Below are 27,148 nucleotides of genomic sequence, written 5' to 3'. Positions count from 1 at the left end.
CCCAAAATCGGCACTGACCCCCCCAAACCGGGACTGACCCCCCCAAACCGGGACTGAGCCCCCCAAACCGGGACTGACCCCCCCATAGCGCCAGGGACCCCCCAAAACCCCCGCGATGTCCCCGAGCTCATCCGCACCCTGCTCCGGGTGGCCGCGCCCCGAGGTGAGGCCGGAGGCACCCCAAAATCGGGACTGACCCCCCCAAACCGGGACTGACCCCTCAAAACCGGGACTGAGCCCCCAAATCGGGACTGAACCCCCCGATAGCACCAGGGACACCCCAAAACCCCCGCGATGCCCCCGAGCTCATCCGCACCCTGCTCCGGGCAGCCGCGCCCTGAGGTGAGCCCGGGGGCGCCCCAAAATCGGCACTGACCCCCCCAAACCGGGACTGACCCCCCCCAAATCGGGACTGACCCCCCCAAACTGGGACTGACCCCCCCAAACCGGGACTGACCCCCCCAAATCGGGACTGAGCCCTCAAAACCGGGACTGAGCCCCCAAATCGGGACTGAACCCCCCAAACCGCGATTGACCCCCCATAGCGCCAGGGACACCCCAAAATCGGGACTGACCCCCCCAAACCGGGACTGACCCCCCCAGATCGGGACTGACCCCCCCATAGCGCCAGGGACACCCCAAAACCCCCACGATGTCCCCGAGCTCATCCGCACCCTGCTCCGGGCGGCCGCGCCCCGAGGTGAGCCCGGGGGCGCCCCAAAATCGGGATTGACCCCCCCAAACCGGGACTGACCCCCCCAAATCGAGACTGACCCCCCAAATCCGGGACTGACCCCCCGATAGCGCCAGGGACACCCCAAAACCCCCGCGATGTCCCCGAGCTCATCCGCACCCTGCTCCGGGCGGCCGCGCCCCGAGGTGAGCCCGGGGACACCCCAAAATCGGCACTGACCCCCCCAAACCGGGACTGACCCCCCCAAACCGGGACTGAGCCCCCCAAACCGGGACTGACCCCCCCATAGCGCCAGGGACCCCCCAAAACCCCCGCGATGTCCCCGAGCTCATCCGCACCCTGCTCCGGGTGGCCGCGCCCCGAGGTGAGGCCGGAGGCACCCCAAAATCGGGACTGACCCCCCCAAACCGGGACTGACCCCTCAAAACCGGGACTGAGCCCCCAAATCGGGACTGAACCCCCCGATAGCACCAGGGACACCCCAAAACCCCCGCGATGCCCCCGAGCTCATCCGCACCCTGCTCCGGGCAGCCGCGCCCTGAGGTGAGCCCGGGGGCGCCCCAAAATCGGCACTGACCCCCCCAAACCGGGACTGACCCCCCCCAAATCGGGACTGACCCCCCCCCCAAATCGGGACTGACCCCCCCAAACTGGGACTGACCCACCCAAACCGGGACTGACCCCCCCAAATCGGGACTGAGCCCTCAAAACCGGGACTGAGCCCCCAAATCGGGACTGAACCCCCCAAACCGCGATTGACCCCCCCATAGCGCCAGGGACACCCCAAAATCGGGACTGACCCCCCCAAATCGGGACTGACCCCCCAAATCCGGGACTGACCCCCCCATAGCGCCAGGGACACCCCAAAACCCCCGCGATGTCCCGGAGCTCATCCGCACCCTGCTCCGGGCGGCCGCACCCCGAGGTGAGCCCGGGGGCGCCCCAAAATCGGCACTGACCCCCCCAAACCGGGACTGACCCCCCCAAACCGGGACTGAGCCCCCAAATCGGGACTGAACCCCAAAATCGAGACTGACCCCCCCAAATCGGGACTGAGCCCCCCAAATCGGGACTGACCCCCCAAATCCGGACTGACCCCCCCCAAATCGGGACTGACCCCCTCAAATCCGGACTGACCTCTCAAAACCGGGACTGAGCCCCCCAAATCGGAACTGACCCCCCCAAACCGCGATTGACCCCCCCATAGCGCCAGGGACACCCCAAATCTGGGATTGAGTCCCCAAAACCGGGACTGACCCCCCCAAAACCGGGACTGACCCCCCAAATCGGGACTGACCCCCCCAAATCGGGACTGACCCCCCAAAACCGGCACTGACCCCCCCCAAACCGGCACTGACCCCCCCAAAACCGGCACTGACCCCCCAAATCGGAACTGACCCCCCAAAACCGGGACTGACCCCCCCAAAACCGGGAATGACGCCCCCAAATCGGAACTGACCCCCCCAAAACCGGGAGTGACCCCCCCCAAATTGGGACTGACCCCCCCCCATAGTGCCAGAGACACCCCAAATCTGGGACTGACCCCCCAAAACCGAAACTGACCCCTCCCAAACCGGGACTGACCCCTCCCAAACCGGGACTGACCCCCCAAAACCGGCACTGACCCCCCAAAACCGGGACTGACCCCCCCAAAACTGAAACTGACCCCCCCAAAACCGGCACTGACCCCTCCCAAACCAGGACTGACCCCCCAAAATCGGGACTGACCCCCCCCCAAAACTCACCCGCACTCCACGCCGGCCCCCTGGTTTTGGGGTGCCCCCTCCTTGCCCCGTGCCTCAGTTTCCCTCTCTGCTTTTGGTGGGTTTGGGGTCCCCCCAAATCCCGTGGTTTTGGGATCCTCCCCGCTGGTTTTGGGGTTCCCCCCCACCAGAGCCGTGCCTCAGTTTCCCCGGGGTGTTTTTGGGGTCCCCCGTGGTTCTGGGACCCCTCCCCGTGCCCCGTGCCTCAGTTTCCCCCGGGGTTTTTTGGTACCCCCCGTATTCCTGAGACCCCTCCCCGTGCCCCGTGCCTCAGTTTCCCCGGGGTTTTTGGGGTCCCCCGTGGTTCTGGGACCCCCTGGTGCCCCTGGGACCCCTCCCCGTGCCCCGTGCCTCAGTTTCCCCGGGGTTTTTTTGGGATCCTCACACACTTTTGGTACCCCCCGTATTCCTGGGACCCCTCCCCGTGCCCCGTGCCTCAGTTTCCCCGGGGTGTTTTTGGGGTCCCCCGTATTCCTGGGACCCCCTCGTGCCCCTGGGACCTTCCCCGTGCCCTGTGCCTCAGTTTCCCCGGGGTTTTTTGGTACCCCCCGTATTTCTGGGACCCCCTCGTGCCCCTGGGACCCTCCCCGTGCCCCGTGCCTCAGTTTCCCGGGGTTTTTTTTGGGATCCTCACACACCTTTGGTACCCCCCGTATTCCTGGGACCCCTCCCCGTGCCCCGTGCCTCAGTTTCCCGGGGGTTTTTTTGGGATCCTCACACACTTTTGGGATCCCCCGTGGTTCTGGGACCCTCCCCGTGCCCCGTGCCTCAGTTTCCCCCTCTGCTTTTGGGAGTTCCTGAGGTTTTTTCCTGGCCGTGCCTCAGTTTCCCCCGGGGTTTTTTGGTACCCCCCGTATTTCTGGGACCACCTCGTGCCCCTGGGACCCTCCCCGTGCCCCGTGCCTCAGTTTCCCCCGGGGTTTTTGGGATCCCCCGTGGTTCTGGGACCCCTCCCCGTGCCCCGTGCCTCAGTTTCCCCCCTCTGCTTTTGGGAGTTTCTGAGGTTTTTTCCTGGCCGTGCCTCAGTTTCCCCGGGGTGTTTTTGGTACCCCCCCGTATTCCTGAGACCCCTCCCCGTGCCCCGTGCCTCAGTTTCCCCGGGGTTTTTTGGTACCCCCCGTATTCCTGGGACCCCCTCGTGCCCCGTGCCTCAGTTTCCCCGGGGTTTTTTTTTGGGATCCCGTCTGGTTTTTGGTGGTTTTGGGGTTTTACCTTTGGCCGTGCCTCAGTTTCCCCGGGGTTTTTTGGTACCCCCCGTATTCCTGAGACCCCTCCCCGTGCCCCGTGCCTCAGTTTCCCCGGGTTTTTTTTGGTACCCCCCGTATTCCTGAGACCCCTCCCCGTGCCCCGTGCCTCAGTTTCCCCGGGGTTTTTTGGTCCCCCCCGTATTCCTGAGACCCCTCCCCGTGCCCCGTGCCTCAGTTTCCCCGGGGTTTTTTGGTACCCCCCGTATTTCTGGGACCCCCTCGTGCCCCTGGGACCCTCCCCGTGCCCCGTGCCTCAGTTTCCCCCTCTGCTTTTGGGAGTTCCTGAGGTTTTTTCCTGGCCGTGCCTCAGTTTCCCCGGGGGTTTTTTTGGTACCCCCCGTATTCCTGGGACCCCTCCCCGTGCCCCGTGCCTCAGTTTCCCCGGGGTTTTTTGGTACCCCCCGTATTCCTGAGACCCCTCCCCGTGCCCCGTGCCTCAGTTTCCCCGGGGTTTTTTGGTACCCCCCGTATTCCTGGGACCCCCTCCCCGTGCCCCGTGCCTCAGTTTCCCCCTCTCTCCCCCCCCCCCACCCCCCCAGTGCTGCACTCGACCTGCAGCGATTTCAGCCACGGCACCGCCCTGCACATCGCAGCCTCCAACCTCTGCCTGGGCGCCGTGCGCTGCCTGCTGGAGCACGGGGCCGACCCCGCCCTGAGGGTACCGGGGGGGGGGGCTCTGGGGTGGGGGGCGCTCCGGGCTCTGAGGGGGTCCCGGGGATTTGGGGTGGCTCAGGGGTTGGGGGAATTTGGGGCCGGATCGGGGATTTGGGGTGGGGGGGGATTGGGGTATGGGGGGAATTGGTGGGAGGGGGGGGGGGGGGAGGATGGTGGTGCTGAGGGGGTTTTGGGGGGGGTTTGGGGGGGGGGGGGTTGGGGATGCAGTGGGGGGGGGGGTTGTGAGGGGTTTTGGGGGTCTGGAGTGTCCTGGGGTCACTGTGAGGTCACCAAAAGCCAGCCGGGGCCACCAAAAGCCAGCCGGGGCCACCAAAAGCCACCCAGGGCCACCTGCTGGGACTGTGGGGAGACACTGGGAGGGTTTGGGGGTCCTGGGGGCACAGTGGGGGGGGTTCTGAGGGGTTTTGGGGGCCTGGAGTGTCCTGGGGTTAGCGTGAGGCCACCAAAAGCCAGCCGGGGCCACCAAAAGCCACCCGGGGCCTCCCAAAGCCACCCAGGGCCTCCCAAAGCCACCCAAAACCACCTGCTGGGACTGTGGGGAGACACTGGGAGGGTTTGGGGGGTCTTGGGGGCACGGGGGAGGGTTGTGAGGGGTTTTGGGGGCCTGGAGTGTCCTGGGGTTAGCGTGAGGCCACCCAAAGCCACCCGGGGCCACCCAAAGCCACCCGGGGCCACCCGCTGGGACTGTGGGGAGACACCGGGAGGGTTTGGGGGGTCCTGGGGGCACAGTGGGGGGGTTCTGAGGGGTTTTGGGGACCAGGAGTGTCCTGGGGTCACCGTGAGAGCCACGAGGCCACCAAAAGCCACCCAGGGCCACCCGAAGCCACCTGGGGCCACCCAAAGCCACCCGCTGGGACTGTGGGGAGACACCGGGAGGGTTTGGGGGGTCCTGGGGACACAGTGGGGGGGTTCTGAGAGGTTTTGGGGGCCAGGAGAGTCCTGGGGTCACCGTGAGAGCCACGAGGCCACCAAAAGCCCCCCAGGGCCACCAAAAGCCACCTGGGGCCACCCAAAGCCACCTGCTGGGACTGTGGGGAGACACCAGGAGGGTTTGGGGGGTCTTGGGGGCACAGGGGGGGGGGGTTGTGAGGGGTTTTGGGGGCCGGGAGTGTCCTGGGGTTAGCGTGAGGCCACCAAAAGCCAGCCGGGGCCACCAAAAGCCACCCAGGGCCACCAAAAGCCAGCCGGGGCCACCCAAAGCCACCCGGGGCCACCCGCTGGGACTGTGGGGAGACACCGGGAGGGTTTTGGGGGGTCTTGGGGACACAGTGGGGGGGTTCTGAGAGGTTTTGGGGGCCAGGAGAGTCCTGGGGTCACCGTGAGAGCCACGAGGCCACCAAAAGCCACCCAGGGCCACCAAAAGCCACCTGGGGCCACCCAAAACCACCTGCTGGGACTGTGGGGAGACACCAGGAGGGTTTGGGGGGGTCCTGGGGACACAGTGGGGGGGTTCTGGGGGGTTTTGGGGACCAGGAGTGTCCTGGGGTCACTGTGAGGCCACCAAAAGCCCCCCAGGGCCACCAAAATCCCCTCGGGGCCACCTGGGGCCACCCGCTGGGACTGTGGGGAGACACCGAGAGGGTTTGGGGGATCTTGGGGACACAGTGGGGGGGTTCTGGGGGGTTTTGGGGGCCGGGAGTGTCCTGGGGTCACTGTGAGGCCACCAAAAGCCAGCCGGGGCCACCAAAAGCCACCCGGGGCCTCCCAAAGCCACCCAGGGCCTCCCAAAGCCACCCAAAACCACCCGCTGGGACTGTGGGGAGACACTGGGAGGGTTTGGGGGGTCTTGGGGGCACGGGGGAGGGTTGTGAGGGGTTTTGGGGGCCTGGAGTGTCCTGGGGTTAGCGTGAGGCCACCCAAAGCCACCCGGGGCCACCCAAAGCCACCCGGGGCCACCCGCTGGGACTGTGGGGAGACACCGGGAGGGTTTGGGGGGGTTTTGGGGACACAGTGGGGGGGTTCTGAGAGGTTTTGGGGGCCATCAAAACCTGAGTGTCCTGGGGTCACTGTGAGAGCCACGAGGCCACCAAAAGCCAACCAGGGCCACCAAAATCCCCTCGGGGCCACCTGGGGCCACCCGCTGGGACTGTGGGGAGACACCGAGAGGGTTTGGGGGGTTTTGGGGACACAGTGGGGGAGTTCTGAGGGGTTCTGAGGGGTTTTGGGGGCCAGGAGAGTCCTGGGGTCACCGTGAGAGCCACGAGGCCACCAAAAGCCACCCAAGGCCACCCAAAGCCACCCGGGGCCACCCGCTGGGACTGTGGGGAGACACCGGGAGGGTTTTGGGGGGTCTTGGGGACACAGTGGGGGGGTTCTGAGAGGTTTTGGGGGCCAGGAGAGTCCTGGGGTCACCGTGAGAGCCACGAGGCCACCAAAAGCCACCCAGGGCCACCAAAAGCCACCTGGGGCCACCCAAAGTCACCTGCTGGGACTGTGGGGAGACACCAGGAGGGTTTGGGGGGTCTTGGGGGCACAGGGGGGGGGGGTTGTGAGGGGTTTTGGGGGCCTGGAGTGTCCTGGGGTTAGCGTGAGGCCACCAAAAGCCAGCCGGGGCCACCAAAAGCCACCCAGGGCCACCAAAAGCCAGCCGGGGCCACCCAAAGCCACCCGGGGCCACCCGCTGGGACTGTGGGGAGACACAGAGAGGGTTTGGGGGGTCCTGGGGACACAGTGGGGGGGTTCTGAGAGGTTTTGGGGGCCAGGAGAGTCCTGGGGTCACCGTGAGAGCCACGAGGCCACCAAAAGCCACCCAGGGCCACCAAAAGCCACCTGGGGCCACCCAAAGCCACCTGCTGGGACTGTGGGGAGACACCAGGAGGGTTTGGGGGGTCTTGGGGACACAGTGGGGGCGTTCTGAGGGGTTTTGGGGGCCAGGAGTGTCCTGGGGTTAGCGTGAGGCCACCAAAAGCCAGCCGGGGCCACCAAAAGCCACCCAGGGCCACCCGCTGGGACTGTGGGGAGACACTGGGAGGGTTTGGGGGGTCCTGGGGACACAGTGGGGGGGTTCTGGGGACCAGGAGTGTCCTGGGGTCACCGTGAGAGCCACGAGGCCACCAAAAGCCACCCAGGGCCACATGGGGCTACCCGCTGGGACTGTGGGGAGACACAGAGAGGGTTTGGGGGGTCCTGGGGACACAGTGGGGGGGTTCTGGAGGGTTTTGGGGGCCAGGAGTGTCCTGGGGTCACCGTGAGGCCACCAAAAGACACCCGGGGCCACCAAAAGCTACCCAGGGCCACCCAAAGCCACCTGGGGCCACCTGGGGCCACCCGCTGGGACTGTGGGGAGACACAGAGAGGGTTTGGGGGGTCCTGGGGACACAGTGGGGGCGTTCTGAGGGGTTTTGGGGGCCTGGAGTGTCCTGGGGTTACCGTGAGAGCCACGAGGCCACCCGGGGCCACCCCAAATCCACCCGGGGCCACCCCAAAACGTGTCCCCTCCGCGTCCCCACAGAACAGCAAGGGCCAGGTGGCGGCCGAGGTGGTGCCGGACCCCACGGACATGGCCCTGGACAGGGCGGAGGCGGCCGAGGCGGCGCGGGAGCTGCGGCGGCTGCTGCTGGACGCGGTGCCCCTGAGCTGCAGCCTGCCCCGCGTCACCCTGCCCAACTACGACAACCTGCCCGGCACCCTGATGCTGCTGTGCCTGGGGCTGCAGCTCGGGGACAGGGTGCGGCTGGACAGCGGCAAGGTGGGACCCCAAAGTCACCCCAAATCCGCCCCAAATCCGCCCCAAAGTTACCCTAAAGTCACCCCAAAGTTACCCCAAATCCACCCCAAATCTGCCCCAAAGTTACCCTAAAGTCACCCCAAAGTTACCCCAAATCCCCCCTCCTGCTGCTGTGCCTGGGGCTGCAGCTCGGGGACAGGGTGCGGCTGGACAGCGGCAAGGTGGGACCCCAAATCCACCCTAAATCCACCCCAAAGTTACCCTAAAGTCACCCCAAAGTTACCCTAAAGTCACCCCAAAGTTACCCCAAATCCACCCCAAATCTGCCCCAAAGTTACCCTAAAGTCACCCCAAATCCACCCCAGTTACCCTAAAGTCACCCCAAATCCACCCCAAATCCGCCCCAGTTACCCTAAAGTCACCCCAAATCCACCCCAAAGTTACCCTAAAGTCACCCCAAATCCACCCCAAATCTGCCTCAAAGTTACCCTAAAGTCACCCCAAATCCATCCCAAATCCGCCCCAAAGTTACCCTAAAGTCACCCCAAATCCACCCCAAAGTCACCCCAAAGTTACCCCAAATCCACCCTCCTGCTGCTGTGCCTGGGGCTGCAGCTCGGGGACAGGGTGCGGCTGGACAGCGGCAAGGTGGGACCCCAAATCCACCCTAAATCCACCCCAAATCTGCCCCAAAGTTACCCCAAATCCACCCCAAAGTTACCCTAAAGTTACCCCATGTCACCCCCTGTGTCACCCTGATGCTGCTGTGCCTGGGGCTGCAGCTCGGGGACAGGGTGCGGCTGGACAGCGGCAAGGTGGGACCCCAAAGTCACCCTAAATCCGCCCCAAATCCGCCCCAAAGTTACCCTAAAGTCACCCCAAAGTTACCCCAAATCCACCCCAAATCTGCCCCAAAGTTACCCTAAAGTCACCTCAAAGTTACCCCAAATCCACCCTCCTGCTGCTGTGCCTGGGGCTGCAGCTCGGGGACAGGGTGCGGCTGGACAGCGGCAAGGTGGGACCCCAAAGTCACCCTAAATCCACCCTAAAGTTATCCTAAAGTCACCCCAAAGTTACCCTAAAGTCACCCCAAATCCATCCCAAAGTTACCCTAAAGTCACCCCAAATCCACTCCAAAGTTACCCTAAAGTCACCCCAAAGTTACCCCAAAGTTACCCCAAAGTCACCCCCTGTGTCACCCTGATGCTGCTGTGCCTGGGGCTGCAGCTCGGGGACAGGGTGCGGCTGGACAGCGGCAAGGTGGGACCCCAAAGTCACCCCAAATCTGCCCCAAAGTTACCCTAAAGTCACCCCAAATCCACCCCAAAGTTACCCTAAAGTCACCCCATGTCACCCCAAAGTTACCCCAAAGTCACCCCCTGTGTCACCCTGATGCTGCTGTGCCTGGGGCTGCAGCTCGGGGACAGGGTGCGGCTGGACAGCGGCAAGGTGGGACCCCAAAGTCACCCCAAATCCACCCCAAAGTTACCCTAAAGCCACCCCAATGTCACCCTAAATCCGCCCCAAATCCGCCCCAATGTCACCCTAAATCCGCCCCAAATCCACCCCAAAGTTACCCTAAAGTCACCCCAAATCCACCCCAAATCCGCCCCAAAGTTACCCTAAAGTCACCCCAAATCCACCCCAAAGTTACCCTAAAGTCACCCCAAATCCGCCCCAAATCCGCCCCAAAGTTACCCTAAAGTCACCCCAAATCCACCCCAAATCCACCCCAAAGTTACCCTAAAGTCACCCCAAAGTTACCCCAAATCCACCCTGATGCTGCTGTGCCTGGGGCTGCAGCTCGGGGACAGGGTGCGGCTGGACAGCGGCAAGGTGGGACCCCAAATCCACCCTAAATCCACCCCAAATCCGCCCCAAAGTTACCCTAAAGTCACCCCAAAGTTACCCCAAATCCACCCCAAATCTGCCCCAAAGTTACCCTAAAGTCACCCCAAAGTTACCCCAAATCCACCCTCCTGCTGCTGTGCCTGGGGCTGCAGCTCGGGGACAGGGTGCGGCTGGACAGCGGCAAGGTGGGACCCCAAATCCACCCTAAATCCACCCCAAAGTTACCCTAAAGTCACCCCAAAGTTACCCCAAATCCACCCCAAATCTGCCCCAAAGTTACCCTAAAGTCACCCCAAATCCACCCCAAAGTTACCCTAAAGTCACCCCAAATCCACTCCAAATCCACCCCAAAGTTACCCTAAAGTCACCCCAAATCCACTCCAAATCCACCCCAAAGTTACCCTAAAGTCACCCCAAATCCACCCCAAATCCACCCTAAATCCACCCTGGGTCACCCCAAAGTAACCCCAAAGTTACCCCAAATCCACCCTGATGCTGCTGTGCCTGGGGCTGCAGCTCGGGGACAGGGTGCGGCTGGACAGCGGCAAGGTGGGACCCCAAATCCACCCTAAATCCACCCCAAAGTTACCCTAAAGTCACCCCAAAGTTACCCCAAATCCACCCCAAATCTGCACCAAAGTTACCCTAAAGTCACCCCAAATCCACCCCAAATCTGCACCAAAGTTACCCTAAAGTCACCCCAAATCCACCCCAAATCTGCACCAAAGTTACCCTAAAGTCACCCCAAAGTTACCCCAAAGTTACCCTAAAGTCACCCCAAATCCACCCCAAATCCGCCCCAAATCCACCCCAAAGTTACCCCAAATCCACCCCAAAGTTACCCTAAAGTCACCCCATGTCACCCCAAAGTTACCCCATGTCACCCCCTGTGTCACCCTGCTGCTGCTGTGCCTGGGGCTGCAGCTCGGGGACAGGGTGCGCCTGCACAGCGGCAAGGTGGGACCCCAAAGTCACCCTAAATCCGCCCCAAATCCGCCCCAAAGTTACCCTAAAGTTACCCCAAATCCACCCCAAAGTTACCCTAAAGTCACCCCAAAGTTACCCCAAATCCACCCCAAAGTTACCCTAAAGTCACCCCATGTCACCCCAAAGTTACCCCAAAGTCACCCCCTGTGTCACCCTGATGCTGCTGTGCCTGGGGCTGCAGCTCGGGGACAGGGTGCGGCTGGACAGCGGCAAGGTGGGACCCCAAATCCACCCTAAATCCACCCCAAAGTTACCCTAAAGTCACCCCAAAGTTACCCCAAATCCACCCCAAATCTGCCCCAAAGTTACCCTAAAGTCACCCGAAATCCACCCCAAAGTTACCCTAAAGTCACCCCAAATCCGCCCCAAATCTGCCCCAAAGTTACCCTAAAGTCACCCCAAAGTTACCCCAAAGTTACCCTAAAGTCACCCCAAATCCACCCCAAATCCACCCCAAAGTCACCCTAAATCCACCCCAAATCCGCCCTAAAGTTACCCTAAATCCACCCCAAATCCGCCCCAAAGTTACCTAAAGTCACCCCAAATCCGCCCCAAATCCGCCCCAAAGTTACCCTAAAGTCACCCCAAATCCACCCCAATGTCACCCCAAATCCACCCTGATTCACCCCAAAGTTACCCCAAATCCACCCCAAATCCACCCCAAAGTCACCCCAATGTCACCCCAAATCCACCCTGGGTCACCCCAAAGTTACCCCAGAGTTACCCCAAGGTCACCCTAAATCCACCCCAAATCCACCCCAAAGTCACCCAGTCCGGGATTTTTTTTGGTGGGGGGTTTGGGATTTTTTTGGGGGGGGTTCAGGGGATATTTTGGGGTTCCAGGTGCCACCCCAATGTCCCCCGACACCTCTGTGGCCCCACAGCCTCTGCTGGGGGTTCGGGAGGAAGATTTGGGGTTCGGGATTTTTTTTGATGGGGGGTTTTGGGATTTTTTTGGAGGGGGGGTTGGGATTTTTTTGGTGGGGGGTTTTGGGATTTTTTTGGGGGGGGTTCAGGGGATATTTTGGGGTTCCAGGTGCCACCCCAGTGTCCCCTGACACCTCTGTGCCCCCACAGCCTCTGCTGGGGGTTCGGGAGGAAGATTTGGGGTTCGGGATTTTTTTTGATGGGGGGTTTTGGGATTTTTTTGGTGGGGGGTTTGGGATTTTTTTTGGGGGGGTTTTGGGATATTTTGGGGTTCCAGGTGCCACCCCAGTGTCCCCCGACACCTCTGTGCCCCCACAGCCTCTGCTGGGGGTTCGGGAGGAAGATTTGGGGTTCGGGATTTTTTTTGATGGGGGGTTTTGGGATTTTTTTGGAGGGGGGGTTGGGATTTTTTTGGTGGGGGGTTTGGGATTTTTTTGGGGGGGTTTTGGGATATTTTGGGGTTCCAGGTGCCACCCCAGTGTCCCCTGACACCTCTGTGCCCCCACAGCCTCTGCTGGGGGTTCGGGAGGAAGATTTGGGGTTTGGGATTTTTTTTGATGGGGGGTTTTGGGATTTTTTTGGTGGGGGGTTTGGGATTTTTTTGGGGGGGTTTTGGGATATTTTGGGGTTCCAGGTGCCACCCCAATGCCCCCCGACACCTCTGTGCCCCCACAGCCTCTGCTGGGGGTTCGGGAGGAAGATTTGGAGTTCGGGATTTTTTTTGATGGGGGGTTTTGGGATTTTTTTGGGGGGGGGTTGGGATTTTTTTGGTGGGGGGTTTTGGGATTTTTTTGGGGGGGGGTTCAGGGGATATTTTGGGGTTCCAGATGCCACCCCGGTGTCCCCCGACACCTCTGTGCCCCCACAGCCTCTGCTGGGGGTTCGGGAGGAAGATTTGGAGTTCGGGATTTTTTTTGGTGGGAAGATTTGGGGTTCGGGATTTTTTTTTGGGGGGGGGGGGGGCTTCAGGGGATATTTTGGGGGGGTTCCATGTGCCACCCCGCCGTGCCCAGGTGGGGACGCTGCGCTTCTGTGGCACCACGGCCTTTGCCAGCGGTCAGTGGGCCGGAGTGGAGCTGGACGAGCCCGAGGGCAAGAACGACGGCAGCGTGGGGGGGGTCCGGTACTTCATCTGCCCCCCCAAACAGGGTACGGGACCCCCGGGACCCCCGGGACCCCCCCAGGGGTGGGGATGGGACCCCCGGGACCCCCCCAAGGGTGGGGATGGGACCCCCGGGACGCCCCCAGGGATGGGGATGGGACCCCCCAGGGGTGGGGATGGGACCCCCCCCCAGGGGTGGGGATGGGACCCCTGGGACCCCCTCAAGGGTGGGGATGGGACCCACGGGACCCCCCCAGGGATGGGGATGGGACCCCCAGGACCCCCCCAAGGGTGGGGATGGGACCCCTGGGACGCCCCCAGGGATGGGGATGGGACCCCCAGGACCCCCCCAGGGATGGGGATGGGACCCCCCCAGGGATGGGGATGGGACCCCCAGGACCCCCCAGGGGTGGGGATGGGACCCCCGGGACCCCCCCAGGGGTGGGGATGGGACCCCCAGGACCCCCCCAGGGGTGGGGATGGGACCCCCGGGACGCCCCCAAGGGTGGGGATGGGACCCCCCCCAGGGATGGGGATGGGAACCCCGGGATGCCCCCCCAGGGATGGGGATGGGACCCCCGGGACTCCCCCAGGGATGGGGATGGGACCCCCGGGACCCCCCAAGGGATGGGGATGGGACCCCCGGGACCCCCCCAGGGATGGGGATGGGACCCCCGGGACCCCCCCAAGGGTGGGGATGGGACCCCTGGGACGCCCCCAAGGGTGGGGATGGGACCCCCGGGACCCCCAGGGGTGGGGATGGGACCCCCGGGACGCCCCCAAGGGTGGGGATGGGACCCCCGGGACCCCCAGGGGTGGGGATGGGACCCCCAGGGGTGGGGATGGGACCCCTGGGACCCCCTCAAGGGTGGGGATGGGACCCCCAGGACCCCCCCAGGGATGGGGATGGGACCCCCCCAGGGATGGGGATGGGACCCCCGGGACCCCCCCAAGGGTGGGGATGGGACCCCCGGGACGCCCCCAGGGATGGGGATGGGACTCCCCAGGGGTGGGGATGGGACCCCCCCAGGGGTGGGGATGGGACCCCCCCCCCCAGGGATGGGGATGGGACCCCCGGGACCCCCCCAGGGATGGGGATGGGACCCCCGGGACGCCCCAGGGGTGGGGATGGGACCCCCGGGATGCCCCCAGGGATGGGGATGGGACCCCCGGGACCCCCAGGGGTGGGGATGGGACCCCCCCAGGGGTGGGGATGGGACCCCCCCCCCCAGGGATGGGGATGGGACCCCCGGGACCCCCCCAGGGATGGGGATGGGACCCCCGGGACGCCCCAGGGGTGGGGATGGGACCCCCGGGACCCCCCCAGGGATGGGGATGGGACCCCCGGGACCCCCAGGGGTGGGGATGGGACCCCCCCAGGGATGGGGATGGGACCCCCCCAGGGATGGGGATGGGACCCCCAGGACCCCCCAGGGGTGGGGATGGGACCCCCAGGACCCCCCCAAGGGTGGGGATGGGACCCCCCCCCCAGGGATGGGGATGGGACCCCCGGGATGCCCCCAGGGGTGGGGATGGGACCCCCGGGACGCCCCAGGGGTGGGGATGGGACCCCCGGGACCCCCCAGGGGTGGGGATGGGACCCCTGGGACCCCCAGGGGTGGGGATGGGACCCCCGGGACCCCCCAGGGGTGGGGATGGGACCCCTGGGACCCCCAGGGGTGGGGATGGGACCCCCGGGACCCCCCCAGGGGTGGGGATGGGACCCCCGGGACCCCCCCAGGGATGGGGATGGGACCCCCGGGACCCCCAGGGGTGGGGATGGGACCCCCCCAGGGGTGGGGATGGGACCCCCCCAGGGATGGGGATGGGACCCCCAGGACCCCCCAGGGGTGGGGATGGGACCCCCAGGACCCCCCAGGGGTGGGGATGGGACCCCCCCCCCAGGGATGGGGATGGGACCCCCGGGATGCCCCCAGGGGTGGGGATGGGACCCCCGGGGGGTGCAGGAGACCCCTGAGACCCTCTTGGGGGGAGGGGGAGGCTCCTGGGGTTGGGGGATCCCCTGGGGGGGCTTCCCTGGAGATTTTAGGGGAGGGGGGGGGGCGGCTTTTCCTCTGTCCTTGGTTTGGACTGGGTTGGACTGGTTCAGACTGGATTATACTGGGCCGTACTGGTCTGGATTGGGCCACACTGGTCTGGACTGGTTCATACTGGGTTGGACTGGTCTGGATTGGTTCAGACTGGGTTGGACTGGTTCATACTGGGTTTTACTGGGCCGTACTGGTCTGGATTGGGCCACACTGGGTTGGACTGGTCGGGACTGGTTCAGACTGGGTTATACTGGGCCGTACTGGGTTGGAATTGGTCACGCTGGGTTATACTGGGTTGGACTGGTCTGGACTGGTTCAGACTGGGTTGGACTGGTTCAGACTGGATTATACTGGGCCGTACTGGTCTGGATTGGGCCACACTGGTCCATACTGGTTCATAGTGGGTTATACTGGGTTGGACTGGTCTGGACTGGTTCAGACTGGGTTGGATGGAGTTGGACTGGTCTGGACTGGTTCATTCTGGGTTATACTGGGCCATACTGGTCTGGACTGGTTCAGACTGGGTTATACTGGGTTATAGTGGTCTGGACTGGTTCAGACTGGGTTATAGTGGGCCATACTGGTCTGGACTGGTTCAGACTGGGTTATACTGGGCCATACTGGTCTGGACTGGTTCAGACTGGGTTATACTGGGTTATAGTGGTCTGGACTGGTTCAGACTGGGTTATACTGGGCCATACTGGTCTGGACTGATTCATACTGGGTTATACTGGCTTATACTGGCTTATACTGGTCCCTACTGGTTCAGACTGGGTTATACTGGGCCGTACTGATCCCTACTGGTCCTTACTGGTCCATACTGGTCCCTACTGGCCTCAGGCATCTTCGCCTCGGTGTCCAAGATCTCCAAGGCCGAGGAGCAGCCGCCGCCGCCGTCGCCCCCCCCGAGCCCCCCGGGACCCCCGGCCCGAGCCCCCCACAAGTCCCGCAAGGACAAGAGAGGTACAGACCCCCCCTCCCCCCCCCCAAAAAATTCCGGTGACCCCCCCTGAACCCCCCCAAAATTCCGGTGACCCCCCCTGAACCTCTCCTAATTCTGGGGACCCCCCTGAACCCCCCAAAATTCCGGTGACCCCCCCCCCAGGCTTCCCCAAAATTCCGGGGACTCCCCCTGAACCTCCCCAAAATTCCAGTGACCCCCCCTGAACCCCCCAAAATTCCAGTGACCCCCCCCTGAACCTCTCCTAATTCTGGGGACCCCCCTGAACCCCCCAAAATTCCGGTGACCCCCCCCCCAGGCTTCCCCAAAATTCCGGGGACCCCCCTGAACCTCCCCAAAATTCCGGTGACCCCCCCCCAAACCTCCCCAAAATTCCAGGGACCCCCCCTGAACCTCCCCAAAATTCCGGTGACCCCCCCCCCAAACTTCCCCAGAATTCTGGGGACCCCCCCTAAACCCCCCCTAATTCCGGGGACCCCCTGGAACCCCCCCCAAAATTCCGGTGATCCCCCCTAAACCCCCCCAAAATTCCGGTGACCCCACCCTAAACCTCCCCTAATTCTGGGGACCCCCTGGAACCCCCCCAAAAAATTCTGGGGACCCCTTGAACCCCCCCAAAATTCCGGTGACCCCCCCCCCCAAACTTCCCCAGAATTCTGGGGACCCCCCCTAAACCTCCCCTAATTCTGGGGAACCCCTGGAACCCCCCCAAAAAATTCTAGGGGCCCTTTGAACCCCCCCAAAATTCTGGTGACCCCCCCCTAAACCTCTCCTAATTCTGGGGACCCCCTGGAACCCCCCCCAAAATTCTGGTGACCCCCCCTGAACCTGCCCTAAATCTGGGGACCCCCTGGAACCCCCCCAAAATTCTGGTGACCCCCCCCAAAATCCCCCCTAATTCTGGTGACCCCCCCTAAAGCCCCCCAAAATTCCAGTGACCCCCCCTAAACCTGCCCAAAATCTAGGGACCCCCCTGGAACCCCCCCAAAATTGTGGGGACCCCCCCTAAACCTCCCCAAAATTCCGGTGACCCGCCCCTGAACCACTCCTAATTCTGGTGACCCCCCCTGAACCTCCCCAAAATTCTGGTGACCCCCCGTCTAAACCTCCCCTAAATCTGGGGACCCCCCCTTGAGCCCCCCCAAAATTCGGGGGGCCCCTGCCCCAACGATGGGGTCATCCTGACTCCCCCCAGGGCTGGGGTCCCCCCAAATCCCCCAAGAGATGGGCGTGGCCGGGGTGGGCGTGGCCTGGGTGGGTGTGGCCAGGGTGGGCGTGGCCGGGTGTGACCGGGAATGGGCGTGGCCGGTAATGGGCGTGGCCGGGAATGGGCGTGGCTGGGTGTGGCCGGGAATGGGAGTGGCTGGGTGTGGTCAGGACGGGCGTGGCCTGGTGTGGCTGGGAGGGGTGTGGAGGGGCGTGGCCGGGATGGGCGTGGCAGGGCGTGGTCACTCCGGCAGCTTCCCGGAAGTGAAGTGGGGCGTGGCAGGGCGTGGCCAGGATGGGCGTGACCGGGATGGGTGTGGCTGGGTGTGGCCGGAATGGGTGTGGCTGGGTGTGGCCGGGATGGGCGTGGCTAGGACGGGCGTGGCCAGGGTGGGCATGGCCAGGATGGGCGTGGAGGGGCGTGGCCGGGATGGGCGTGGCAGGGATGGGCGTGGCAGGGCGTGGTCACTCCGGCAGCCTCCCGGAAGCGAAGTGGGGCGTGGCAGGGCGTGGTCAGGATGGGCGTGGCCAGGATGGGGGTGGCCGGACGTGGCCGGGATGGGCATGGCAGGGCGTGGTCACTCCGGCAGCCTCCCTGAAGCGAAGCGGGGCGTGGCCAGGATGGGCGTGGCTGGGTGTGGCCGGGATGGGCGCGGCCGGGCGTGGCCGGGATGGGCGTGGCAGGGCGTGGTCACTCCGGCAGCCTCCCGGAAGCGAAGCAGGGCGTGGCCAGGTTGGGCGTGGCCGGGCACGGCCAGGATGGGAGTGGCCGGGATGGGCATGGCCGGGCGTGGCCAGGATGGGCGTGGCCGGGCGTGGCCGGGATGGGCGTGGCAAGGCGTGGCCAGGATGGGCGTGGCAGGGCGTGGCCAGGTTGGGCGTGGCCGGGCACGGCCAGGATGGGAGTGGCCGGGATGGGCATGGCCGGGCGTGGCCAGGTTGGGTGTGGCTGGGTGTGGCCGGGATGGGCGTGGCAGGGCGTGGCCAGGATGGGCGTGGCAGGGCGTGGTCACTCCGGCAGCCTCCCGGAAGCGAAGCGGGGCGTGGCTGGACCGCGAGGGCCGGCGAGTGGCCCCCGGGGACGTGGTGCTGGTGGCCGGACAGCGCCAGGGCCGGGCACGCTTCTACGGCCGCACCGACTTCGCCCCCGGTGAGACGGAGACCCCCGGGATCGGACCCCCGGGATGGGACCCCCAGGATGCAACCCCCCCAACCCCCCGGGATGGGACCCCTGGGATGGGACCCCCCCCAACCCCCGGGATGGGACCCCCGGGATGGGACCCCCCCCCAGTCCCCAGGATGGGACCCTCTGAGACCCCCCCCCGTAACCCCCCTGGGCTGGGAGCTCCCCTGAGACCCCCTATGGGACCCATATCCCCCCCATATCCCCCCCAATGTCCCCCTCGTGTCCCCCCGGTGTCCCCCCAATGTCCCCCTCAACATCTCCCCGATGTCCCCCTCAATGTCCCCCCCGTGTCACCCCCCCGTCCCCCTCCATCACCTCCCCACATTCCCACGATGTCCCCCCCAATGTCCCCCCGATGTCCCCCTCAATGTCCCCCCCGTGTCACCCCCCCGTCCCCCTCCATCACCTCCCCACATTCCCACGATGTCCCCCCCAATGTCCCCCCCATGTCCCCCTCAATGTCCCCCCCGTCCCCCCAATGTCCCCTCAATGTCCCCCCAATGTCCCCCCGATGTCCCCCCAATGTCCCCCCCAATGTCCCCCCAATGTCCCCCCGATGTCCCCCCGATGTCCCCCCCAATGTCCCCCCCAATGTCCCCCCCAATGTCCCCTCAATGTCCCCCCGATGTCCCCCTCAATGTCCCCCCCAATGTCCCCCCAATGTTCCCCCAATGTCCCCCCAATGTCCCCCCAATGTCCCCCCGATGTCCCCCCCGTGTCCCCCCAATGTCCCCCCCAATGTCCCCCTCAATGTCCCCCCCGTGTCCCCCCAATGTCCCCCCCAATGTCCCCCTCAATGTCCCCCCCGTGTCCCCCCAATGTCCCCCCCAATGTCCCCCTCAATGTCCCCCCCGTGTCCCCCCAATGTCCCCCCGATGTCCCCCCAATGTCCCCCCAATGTCCCCCCCGATGTCCCCAGGGTACTGGTTCGGGGTGGAGCTGGACTCTGCGGGGGGCAAACACGACGGCTCCGTTTTCGGGGTGCGCTACTTCACCTGCCCCCCCAAACACGGCGTCTTCGCCCCCCCCTCCCGCGTCCAGAGGTACCGGGGGGACACGGGGGGGGGGGACACGGGGGGGGGACACAGGGGGGGACACAGGGGGGACACGGGGGGGATATGGGGGGGATATGGGGACATGGGGGGACACAGGGGGGACACGGGGACATGGGGGGACCTGGGGACATGGGGGGGACACGGGGGGAAATGGGGACATGGGGGGGATATAAGGATGGGGGGGGACATGGGGGGGACATGGGGGGACACAGGGACATGGGGGGACCTGGGGACATGGGGGGGACACGGGGGGGACACAGGGACGTGGGGGAGCAGGGGGATATGGGGGGGACATGGGGGGACACAGGGACACGGGGAGGACATGGGGGACTATGGGGGGACACGGGGGGGACACAAGGACATGGGGGGTCACGGGGGGACACAGGGACATGGGGGACACGAGGGGACACGGGGGGGACACAAGGACATGGGGGGACACGAGGGGACACAGGGGGGACACAGGGGGGACACAGGGGGGACACCGGGACATGGGGGGACATGGGGGGACACGGGGGGGATACGGGGGGACACCGGGACATGGGGGGACACGGGGGGACAAGGGGGGGACACAAGGACATGGGGGGGACACGAGGGGACACAGGGACACGGGGGGACACGGGGGGGACATGGGGGGACACCGGGACGTGGGGGGACATGGGGGGACACGGGGGGGATATGGGGACATGGGGGGACACGGGGAGGTGGCAGAGGGGTCACAGGGGACGTGGGGGGGGACACTGTGGTGACGTCCTGTCCCCATGACCCCCCCAGGGTCGGGGGTCCCAAGGACGAGCCCGGGGATGGCACCTCCGAAAAGACGGCGCAGCCGGTCACAGGTGAGGGGCGGGGCAGTGATTGGCAGGTGGGTGTGGCAGTGATTGACAGGTGGGTGTGGCAGTGATTGACAGGTGGGTGGAGCAATGATTGACGGGTGGGGAACTGATTGGCGGGTGGGTGTGGCGGTGATTGACAGGTGGGTGAGGCAGTGATTGGCAGGTGGGTGGAGCAATGATTGGCAGGTGAGTGTGGCAGTGATTGGCAGGTGGGTGGAGCAATGATTGGCAGGTGGGTGAGGCAGTGATTGGCAGGTGGGTGGAGCAATGATTGGCAGGTGAGTGTGGCAGTGATTGGCAGGTGGGTGTGGCAGTGATTGACAGGTGGGTGGAGCAATGATTGACAGGTGGGTGTGACAGTGATTGGCAGGTGGGTGGAGCAATGATTGACAGGTGGGTGGAGCAATGATTGGCAGGTGGGTGTGACAGTGATTGGCAGGTCGGTGTGGCAGTGATTGACAGGTGGATGGAGCAATGATTGACAGGTGGGTGAGGCAGTGATTGGCAGGTGGGTGAGGCAGTGATTGACGGGTGGAGCAGTGATTGACAGATGGGTGTGGCAGTGATTGGCAGGTGGGTGTGACAGTGATTGACAGGTGGGTGGAGCAGTGATTCACCGATGGGTGTGGCAATGATTGACGGGTGGGTGTGGCAGTGATTGACAATTGCGTGTGGCAGTGATTGACAGGTGGGTGGAGCAGTGATTGGCAGGTGGGTGTGGCAGTGATTGGCAGGTGGGTGAGGCAGTGATTGGCAGGTGGGTGTGGCAGTGATTGGCAGGTGGGTTAGGCAGTGATTGACAGGTGGATGAGGCAGTGATTGGCAGGTGAGTGTGGCAGTGATTGGCAGGTGGGTGGAGCAGTGATTGACAGGTGGGTGGAGCAGTGATTGGCAGGTGGGTGGGGCAGTGATTGGCAGGTGAGTGTGGCAGTGATGATGGGTGTGGCAGTGATTGGCAGGTGGGTGTGGCAGTGATTGACAGGTGGGTGGAGCAATGATTGGCAGGTGGGTGTGGCAGTGATTGGCAGGTGGGTGTGGCAGTGATTGGCAGGTGGGTGTGGCAGTGATTGGCAGGTGGGTGAGGAAGTGATTGACAGGTGGGTGAGGCAGTGATTGGCAGGTGAGTGTGGCAGTGATTGGCAGGTGGGTGGAGCAGTGATTGACAGGTGGGTGGAGCAGTGATTGGCAGGTGGGTGTGGCAGTGATTGGCAGGTGGGTGTGGCAGTGATTGGCAGGTGGGTGGAGCAGTGATTGGCAGGTGGGTGTGACAGTGATTGGCAGATGGGTGTGGCAGTGATTGGCAGGTGGGTGGGGCAGTGATTGGCAGGTGGGTGTGGCAGTGATTGATGGGTGTGGCAGTGATTGGCAGGTGGGTGTGGCAGTGATTGACAGGTGGGTGGAGCAATGATTGGCAGGTGGGTGTGACAGTGATTGGCAGATGGGTGTGGCAGTGATTGGCAGGTGGGTGAGGCAGTGATTGACAGGTGGGTGAGGCAGTAATTGACAGGTGGGTGTGGCAGTGATTGGCAGGTGGGTGTGGCAGTGATTGACAGGTGGGTGGAGCAATGATTGGCAGGTGGGTGAGGCAGTGATTGGCAGGTGGGTGAGGCAGTGATTGACGGGTGGAGCAATGATTGACAGATGGGTGTGGCAGTGATTGGCAGGTGGGTGTGACAGTGATTGACAGGTGGGTGGAGCAGTGATTCACCGATGGGTGTGGCAATGATTGACGGGTGGGTGTGGCAGTGATTGACAATTGCGTGTGGCAATGATTGACAGGTGGGTGGAGCAGTGATTGGCAGGTGGGTGGGGCAGTGATTGGCAGGTGGGTGTGGCAGTGATTGATGGGTGTGGCAGTGATTGGCAGGTGGGTGTGACAGTGATTGACAGGTGGGTGGAGCAGTGATTCACCGATGGGTGTGGCAGTGATTGACAATTGCGTGTGGCAGTGATTGACAGGTGGGTGGAGCAATGATTGGCAGGTGGGTGTGGCAGTGATTGGCAGGTGGGTGGGGCAGTGATTGGCAGGTGGGTGGAGCAGTGATTGGCAGGTGGGTGGAGCAGTGATTGATGGGTGTGGCAGTGATTGACAGGTGGGTGGAGCAATGATTGGCAGGTGGGTGTGGCAGTGATTGGCAGGTGGGTGGGGCCGGGACGGTGCTGCTGATTGGCTGCTGAGTGTGATGTGACACCCCCGTGTCCCCCCGTGTCCCCCATCTCTCCCCTGTGGTGTCCCCTCTGTCCCCCCTCTGTCCCCTCCCCGTGTCCCCTCCGTGTCCCCCCTCTCTGTCCCCTCTGTCCCCTCCCTGTGTCCCCCCTCTGTCCCCTCTGTCCCCCTCCGTGTCCCCTCTCCTCTGTCCCCTCTGTGTCCCCGCTCTGCTGTCCCCTCTGTCCCCTCGTGTCCTCTCGTGTCCCCTCTCTGTCCCCTCTGTCCCTCCCTGTCTCCCCCCTCCACTGTCCCCTCGTGTCCCCCTCCGTGTCCCCCCTCTCTGTCCCCTCTCTGTCCCCTCCCCGTGTCCCCTCTCTGTCCCCTGTCCCCCCCATGTCCCCACTCCGCTGTCCCCTTGTGTCCGCCCATGTCCCCCCCTCTCTGTCCCCTCCCCATGTCCTCTCTCTGTCCCCTCGTGTCCCCCCGTGTCCCCCCTCCGCTGTCCCCTCTGTCCCCTCCTGTCCCCCCCTCTGTCCCCTCTGACCCATCGTGTCCCCCCTCTGTCCCCTCTGTCCCCCCTCGTGTCCCCCCATGTCCCCCCCCTCCTCTGTCCCCTCTGTCCCCTCCCCATGTCCCCCCCCTCTGTCCCCTCTGTCCCCTCTGTCCCCTCCCCGTGTCCCCCCCTCTGTCCCCTCTGTCCCCTCTGTCCCCTCTGTCCCCTCCCCATGTCCCCCCCCTCTGTCCCCTGTCCCCTCGTGTCCCCCCATGTCCCCCCTTCTCTGTCCCCTCCCCGTGTCCCCCCCTCTGTCCCCTCTGTCCCCTCGTGTCCCCCCATGTCCCCCCCCCTCTGTCCCCTCCCCGTGTCCCCCCCTCTGTCCCCTCTGTCCCCGCAGTGTCACAGCCCAAGCGCAACTTCCCGGCCGTGCGGACCCCCAAGGACATCACGTCCGAGAGCTCCTTCTCCAGGTGGGGACACGGCCACCACCCCCCCTGTCCCCTCCGGGGGACACGGCCACCACCCTCCTGTCCCCCCCGGGGGACACGGCCACCACCCCCCCTGTCCCCTCCGGGGGACACGGCCACCGCCCCCCCTGTCCCCCCCGGGGGACACGGCCACCACCCCCCCTGTCCCCTCCGGGGGACACGGCCACCACCCTCCTGTCCCCTCTGGGGGACACGGCCACCACCCCCCCGTCCCCTCTGGGGGACACGGCCACCACCCCCCCGTCCCCCCCGGGGGACACGGCCACCACCCCCCACTGTCCCCCCTGGGGGACACGGCCACCACCCCCCTGTCCCCCCCGGGGGACACGGCCACCGCCCCCCCCCGTCCCCTCCGGGGGACACGGCCACCGCCCCCCCCTGTCCCCTCCGGGGGACACGGCCACCGCCCCCCCTGTCCCCTCCGGGGGACACGGCCACCACCCCCCCCGTCCCCTCCGGGGGACACGGCCACCACCCCCCTGTCCCCCCCGGGGGACACGGCCACCGCCCCCCCTGGGCTGGCCCTGGCCCCACGCCGTCCCCAGGGGGGGTGGCCCTGTCCCTGTTAGGGTGGCCACATCCCCATGGGGGTGGCCCTGTCCCCAAGGGGGTGGCCCTGTCCCCATGTCCCTGTTCCCATTTCCCTGTCCCATGGAGGTGTCCCTCTCCCCAGGGGGGTGTCCCCATGTCCCTGTCCCCAGGGTGGTGTCCTTGTCCCCATGGGGGTGTCCCTGTCCTCAGGGGGTGTCCCTGTCCCCAAGGGGGTGTCCCTGTCCCCAGGGGGGTGTCCCCATGTCCCCATGTCCCTGTCCCCATGGGGTGTCCCTGTCCCCAGGGTGGTGTCCTTGTCCCCAAGGGGGTGTCCTTGTCCCCATGTCCCTGTCCCCAAGGGGGTGTCCCTGTCCCCAGGGGTGTGTCCCATGGGGGTGTCCCTATCCCCAGAGGGGTGTCCCTGTGTCCCCATGTCCCTGTCCCCATGGGGTGTCCCTGTCCCCAAGGGGGTGTGTCCCATGGGGGTGTCCCTGTCCCCAGGGGGGTGTCCCTGTCCCCAGGGTGGTGTCCTTGTCCCCAAGGGGGTGTCCCTGTCCCCATGTCCCTGTCCCCAAGGGGGTGTCCCTGTCCCCAGGGGGTGTCCCCATGTCCCTGTCCCCATGTCCCTGTCCCCAGGGTGGTGTCCCTGTCCCCAAGGGGGTGTCCCTGTCCCCATGGGGGTGTCCCTGTCCCCATGTCCCTGTCCCCAGGGGGTGTCCCTGTCCCCAGGGGGTGTCCCCATGTCCCTGTCCCCATGTCCCTGTCCCCATGGGGGTGTCCCTGTCCCCAGGGGGTGTCCCCATGTCCCCATGTCCCTGTCCCCATTTCCCTGTCCCCAAAGGGGTGTCCCTGTCCCCATGGGGGTGTCCCCATGTCCCTGTCCCAGGGGGGTGTCCCTGTCCCAGGGTGGTGTCCTTGTCCCCAAGGGAGTGTCCCTGTCCCCATGTCCCTGTCCCCAACGGGGTGTCCCTGTCCCCAGGGGGTGTCCCCATGTCCCTGTCCCCAGGGTGGTGTCCCTGTCCCCAGGGGGTGTCCCTGTCCCCATGTCCCTGTCCCCAAGGGGGTGTCCCTCTCCCCAGGGGGGTGTCCCCATGTCCCTGTCCCCAAGGGGGTGTCCCTGTCCCCAAGGGGGTGTCCCTGTCCCCATGTCCCCATGTCCCTGTCCCCAGGGAGGTGTCCCTGTCCCCAGGGGTGTGTCCCATGGGGGTGTCCCTGTCCTCAGGGGGGTGTCCCTGTGTCCCCATGTCCCTGTCCCCATGGGGTGTCCCTGTCCCCAAGGGGGTGTGTCCCATGGGGGTGTCCCTGTCCCCAGGGGGGTGTCCCTGTCCCCAGGCCATGTCCCTGTCCCCATGTCCCCATGTCCCTGTCCCCAAGGGGGTGTCCCTGTCCCCAGGGGGGTGTCCCTGTCCCCATTTCCCTGTCCCCAAGGGGGTGTCCCTGTCCCCAGGGGGTGTCCCCATGTCCCCATGTCCCTGTCACCAGGGTGTCCCCAAGGGGGTGTCCCTGTCCCCAAGGGGGTGTGTCCCATGGGGGTGTCCCTGTCCCCAGGGGGGTGTCCCTGTCCCCAGGGGGTGTCCCCATGTCCCCATGTCCCCATGTCCCCATGTCCCCCCTGTCCCCCCGCTGTCCCCAGGTTACTCTTCTGCTGCTGGTTCCCGTGGATGCTCCGGGCCGAGATGCAGTCCTAACCCCCCCCCCTCCCCTCCCCTCCCCTCCCCCACCCCGCCGCCCCCGCCGCCCCTCCCCCACCCAGTGCCTTGGTGCCCCTCCCCCACCCGGGGGGACGTGATGTGACCCCTCCCCCCCATCCCATCCCCTCCCCCTTGTCCCGGGCTCTTCATTCCGGAACCTTCTGCACTGGGTGGGGGGGGCGGGTGGGGGAGGGGGGGACGTTCGGGCATGGCCCCCAACACCCCCCTCCCCCCCTCCCCCCCCCCCCCCCCCCCCCACGATTTTGGGGCCAAATCTGCTGATAACAGTCATGGGGGAGGGGTCAGACCCCCCCAAACCCCGATTTTGGGGGGGTTCACTCTGAGAACAGCGATGGGGGAGGGGTCAGACCCCCCCCCCAAACCCGGATTTTGGGGGGTTCACTCTGAGAACAGCGATGGGGGAGGGGTCAGACCCCCTCAAAGCCCCCCCAAATCCGAATTTTGGGGCCAAATCTGCTGAAAACAGCGATGAGGGAGGGGTCAGACTCCAATTTTGGGGGGTGTTCCCTCTGATAACAGCGATGGGGGAGGGGTCAGACCCCCCCCAAACCCGGATTTTGGGGTGTGCACTCAGAACAGCGATGGGGGAGGGGTCAGACCCCCCCCCAAATCTCCCCAAACCCGAATTTTGGGGCCAAATCTGCTGAAAACAGCGATGGGGGAGGGGTCAGACCCCCCCCAAACCCCGATTTTGGGGGGTTCCCTCTGAGAACAGCGATGGGGGAGGGGTCAGGACCCCCCCAAACTCCGATTTTGGGGCCAAATCTCCTGATAACAGCGATGGGGGAGGGGTCAGGACCCCCCCCAAACCCCCCCAACCCCCCCCAAACCCCGATTTTGGGGCCAAATCTGCTGATAACAGCAATGGGGATAAGTGACCACAGCCCCCTCCCCTCCCCCCCGGGACCCCCACCCAAAATTTGGGGGTGTTCACTCTGGAACCTATTAATTAATTAATTAATTAATTGGGGGGGGGTGAGGCCACGCCCCTTCCCGGAATATTTTTGGGGACCAAATCCCAATTTTTTTTTATTATTTTTTCTTTTTGGGGGGGTGGGGGGGCGCTCCCTCTGGAATCATCCGTTAATTAATTAATTAATTAATTGGGGGGGAAGGGGGGGGGGGCTGTGTTCGAGGCCACGCCCCTTCCCGGAATATTTTTGGGGATCCCCCAAATCCCGCTTGTTCCCTTCTGGATCCTCCCATCCCCCTCCCCCCCCCCCCAAAAAAAAACCCAGGCCCCGAAGTGGGGGGAGGGGTCCCAGAGGGTCCCCCTGCCCCTCCCCCCCCCCGCAGTAGCAATAACGCCCCCTCCCCCCCCCCCCGCGCTCGTGTCAGTGGCTTTAATGTCCCCAAATTGCCCCAAATTGCCCCAAATTTCCCCTCCCCCCCCCCGCTGCCGCATGGGCCCCCCCCCGGAGCCGCTTCTGCCACCAATAAAATCCTTTGTACCGCCCGCGGCGCCCCAAAAACGGGGAGGGGGACCCCAAAAATGGGGAGGGGGGACCTGAAAATGGGGAGGGGGGACCTGAAAATGGGGAGGGGACCCCAAAAATGGGGAGGGGAT

General features: G+C 64.9%; 1 protein-coding gene across 1 annotated transcript in view; it reads left to right on the top strand.

Moving 5' to 3' along the window:
- CLIP3 (CAP-Gly domain containing linker protein 3) overlaps positions 1 to 25,577 on the top strand; it is a gene marked incomplete at its 5' end in the record, with an annotated part of 43,504 nt that extends 17,927 nt beyond the window's left edge. Inside the window, 9 exons of the mRNA XM_068999583.1 lie at positions 4,244 to 4,362; positions 7,831 to 8,067; positions 12,825 to 12,960; positions 15,805 to 15,927; positions 18,153 to 18,281; positions 19,237 to 19,360; positions 20,144 to 20,208; positions 23,248 to 23,320; positions 25,503 to 25,577. Of these exons, the coding sequence (XP_068855684.1) occupies positions 4,244 to 4,362; positions 7,831 to 8,067; positions 12,825 to 12,960; positions 15,805 to 15,927; positions 18,153 to 18,281; positions 19,237 to 19,360; positions 20,144 to 20,208; positions 23,248 to 23,320; positions 25,503 to 25,557 (1,061 nt within the window). The remainder of the gene's footprint in view (positions 1 to 4,243; positions 4,363 to 7,830; positions 8,068 to 12,824; positions 12,961 to 15,804; positions 15,928 to 18,152; positions 18,282 to 19,236; positions 19,361 to 20,143; positions 20,209 to 23,247; positions 23,321 to 25,502) is intronic.
- Positions 25,578 to 27,148: the final 1,571 nt, after the last annotated feature.

The sequence above is a fragment of the Aphelocoma coerulescens genome, unplaced genomic scaffold, assembly GCF_041296385.1.
Source record: "Aphelocoma coerulescens isolate FSJ_1873_10779 unplaced genomic scaffold, UR_Acoe_1.0 HiC_scaffold_476, whole genome shotgun sequence".
Classification (NCBI taxonomy): domain Eukaryota; kingdom Metazoa; phylum Chordata; class Aves; order Passeriformes; family Corvidae; genus Aphelocoma; species Aphelocoma coerulescens.
Note: the sequence above shows the minus strand (reverse complement) of the source record. Positions and strands in the feature narration are given on the sequence as shown.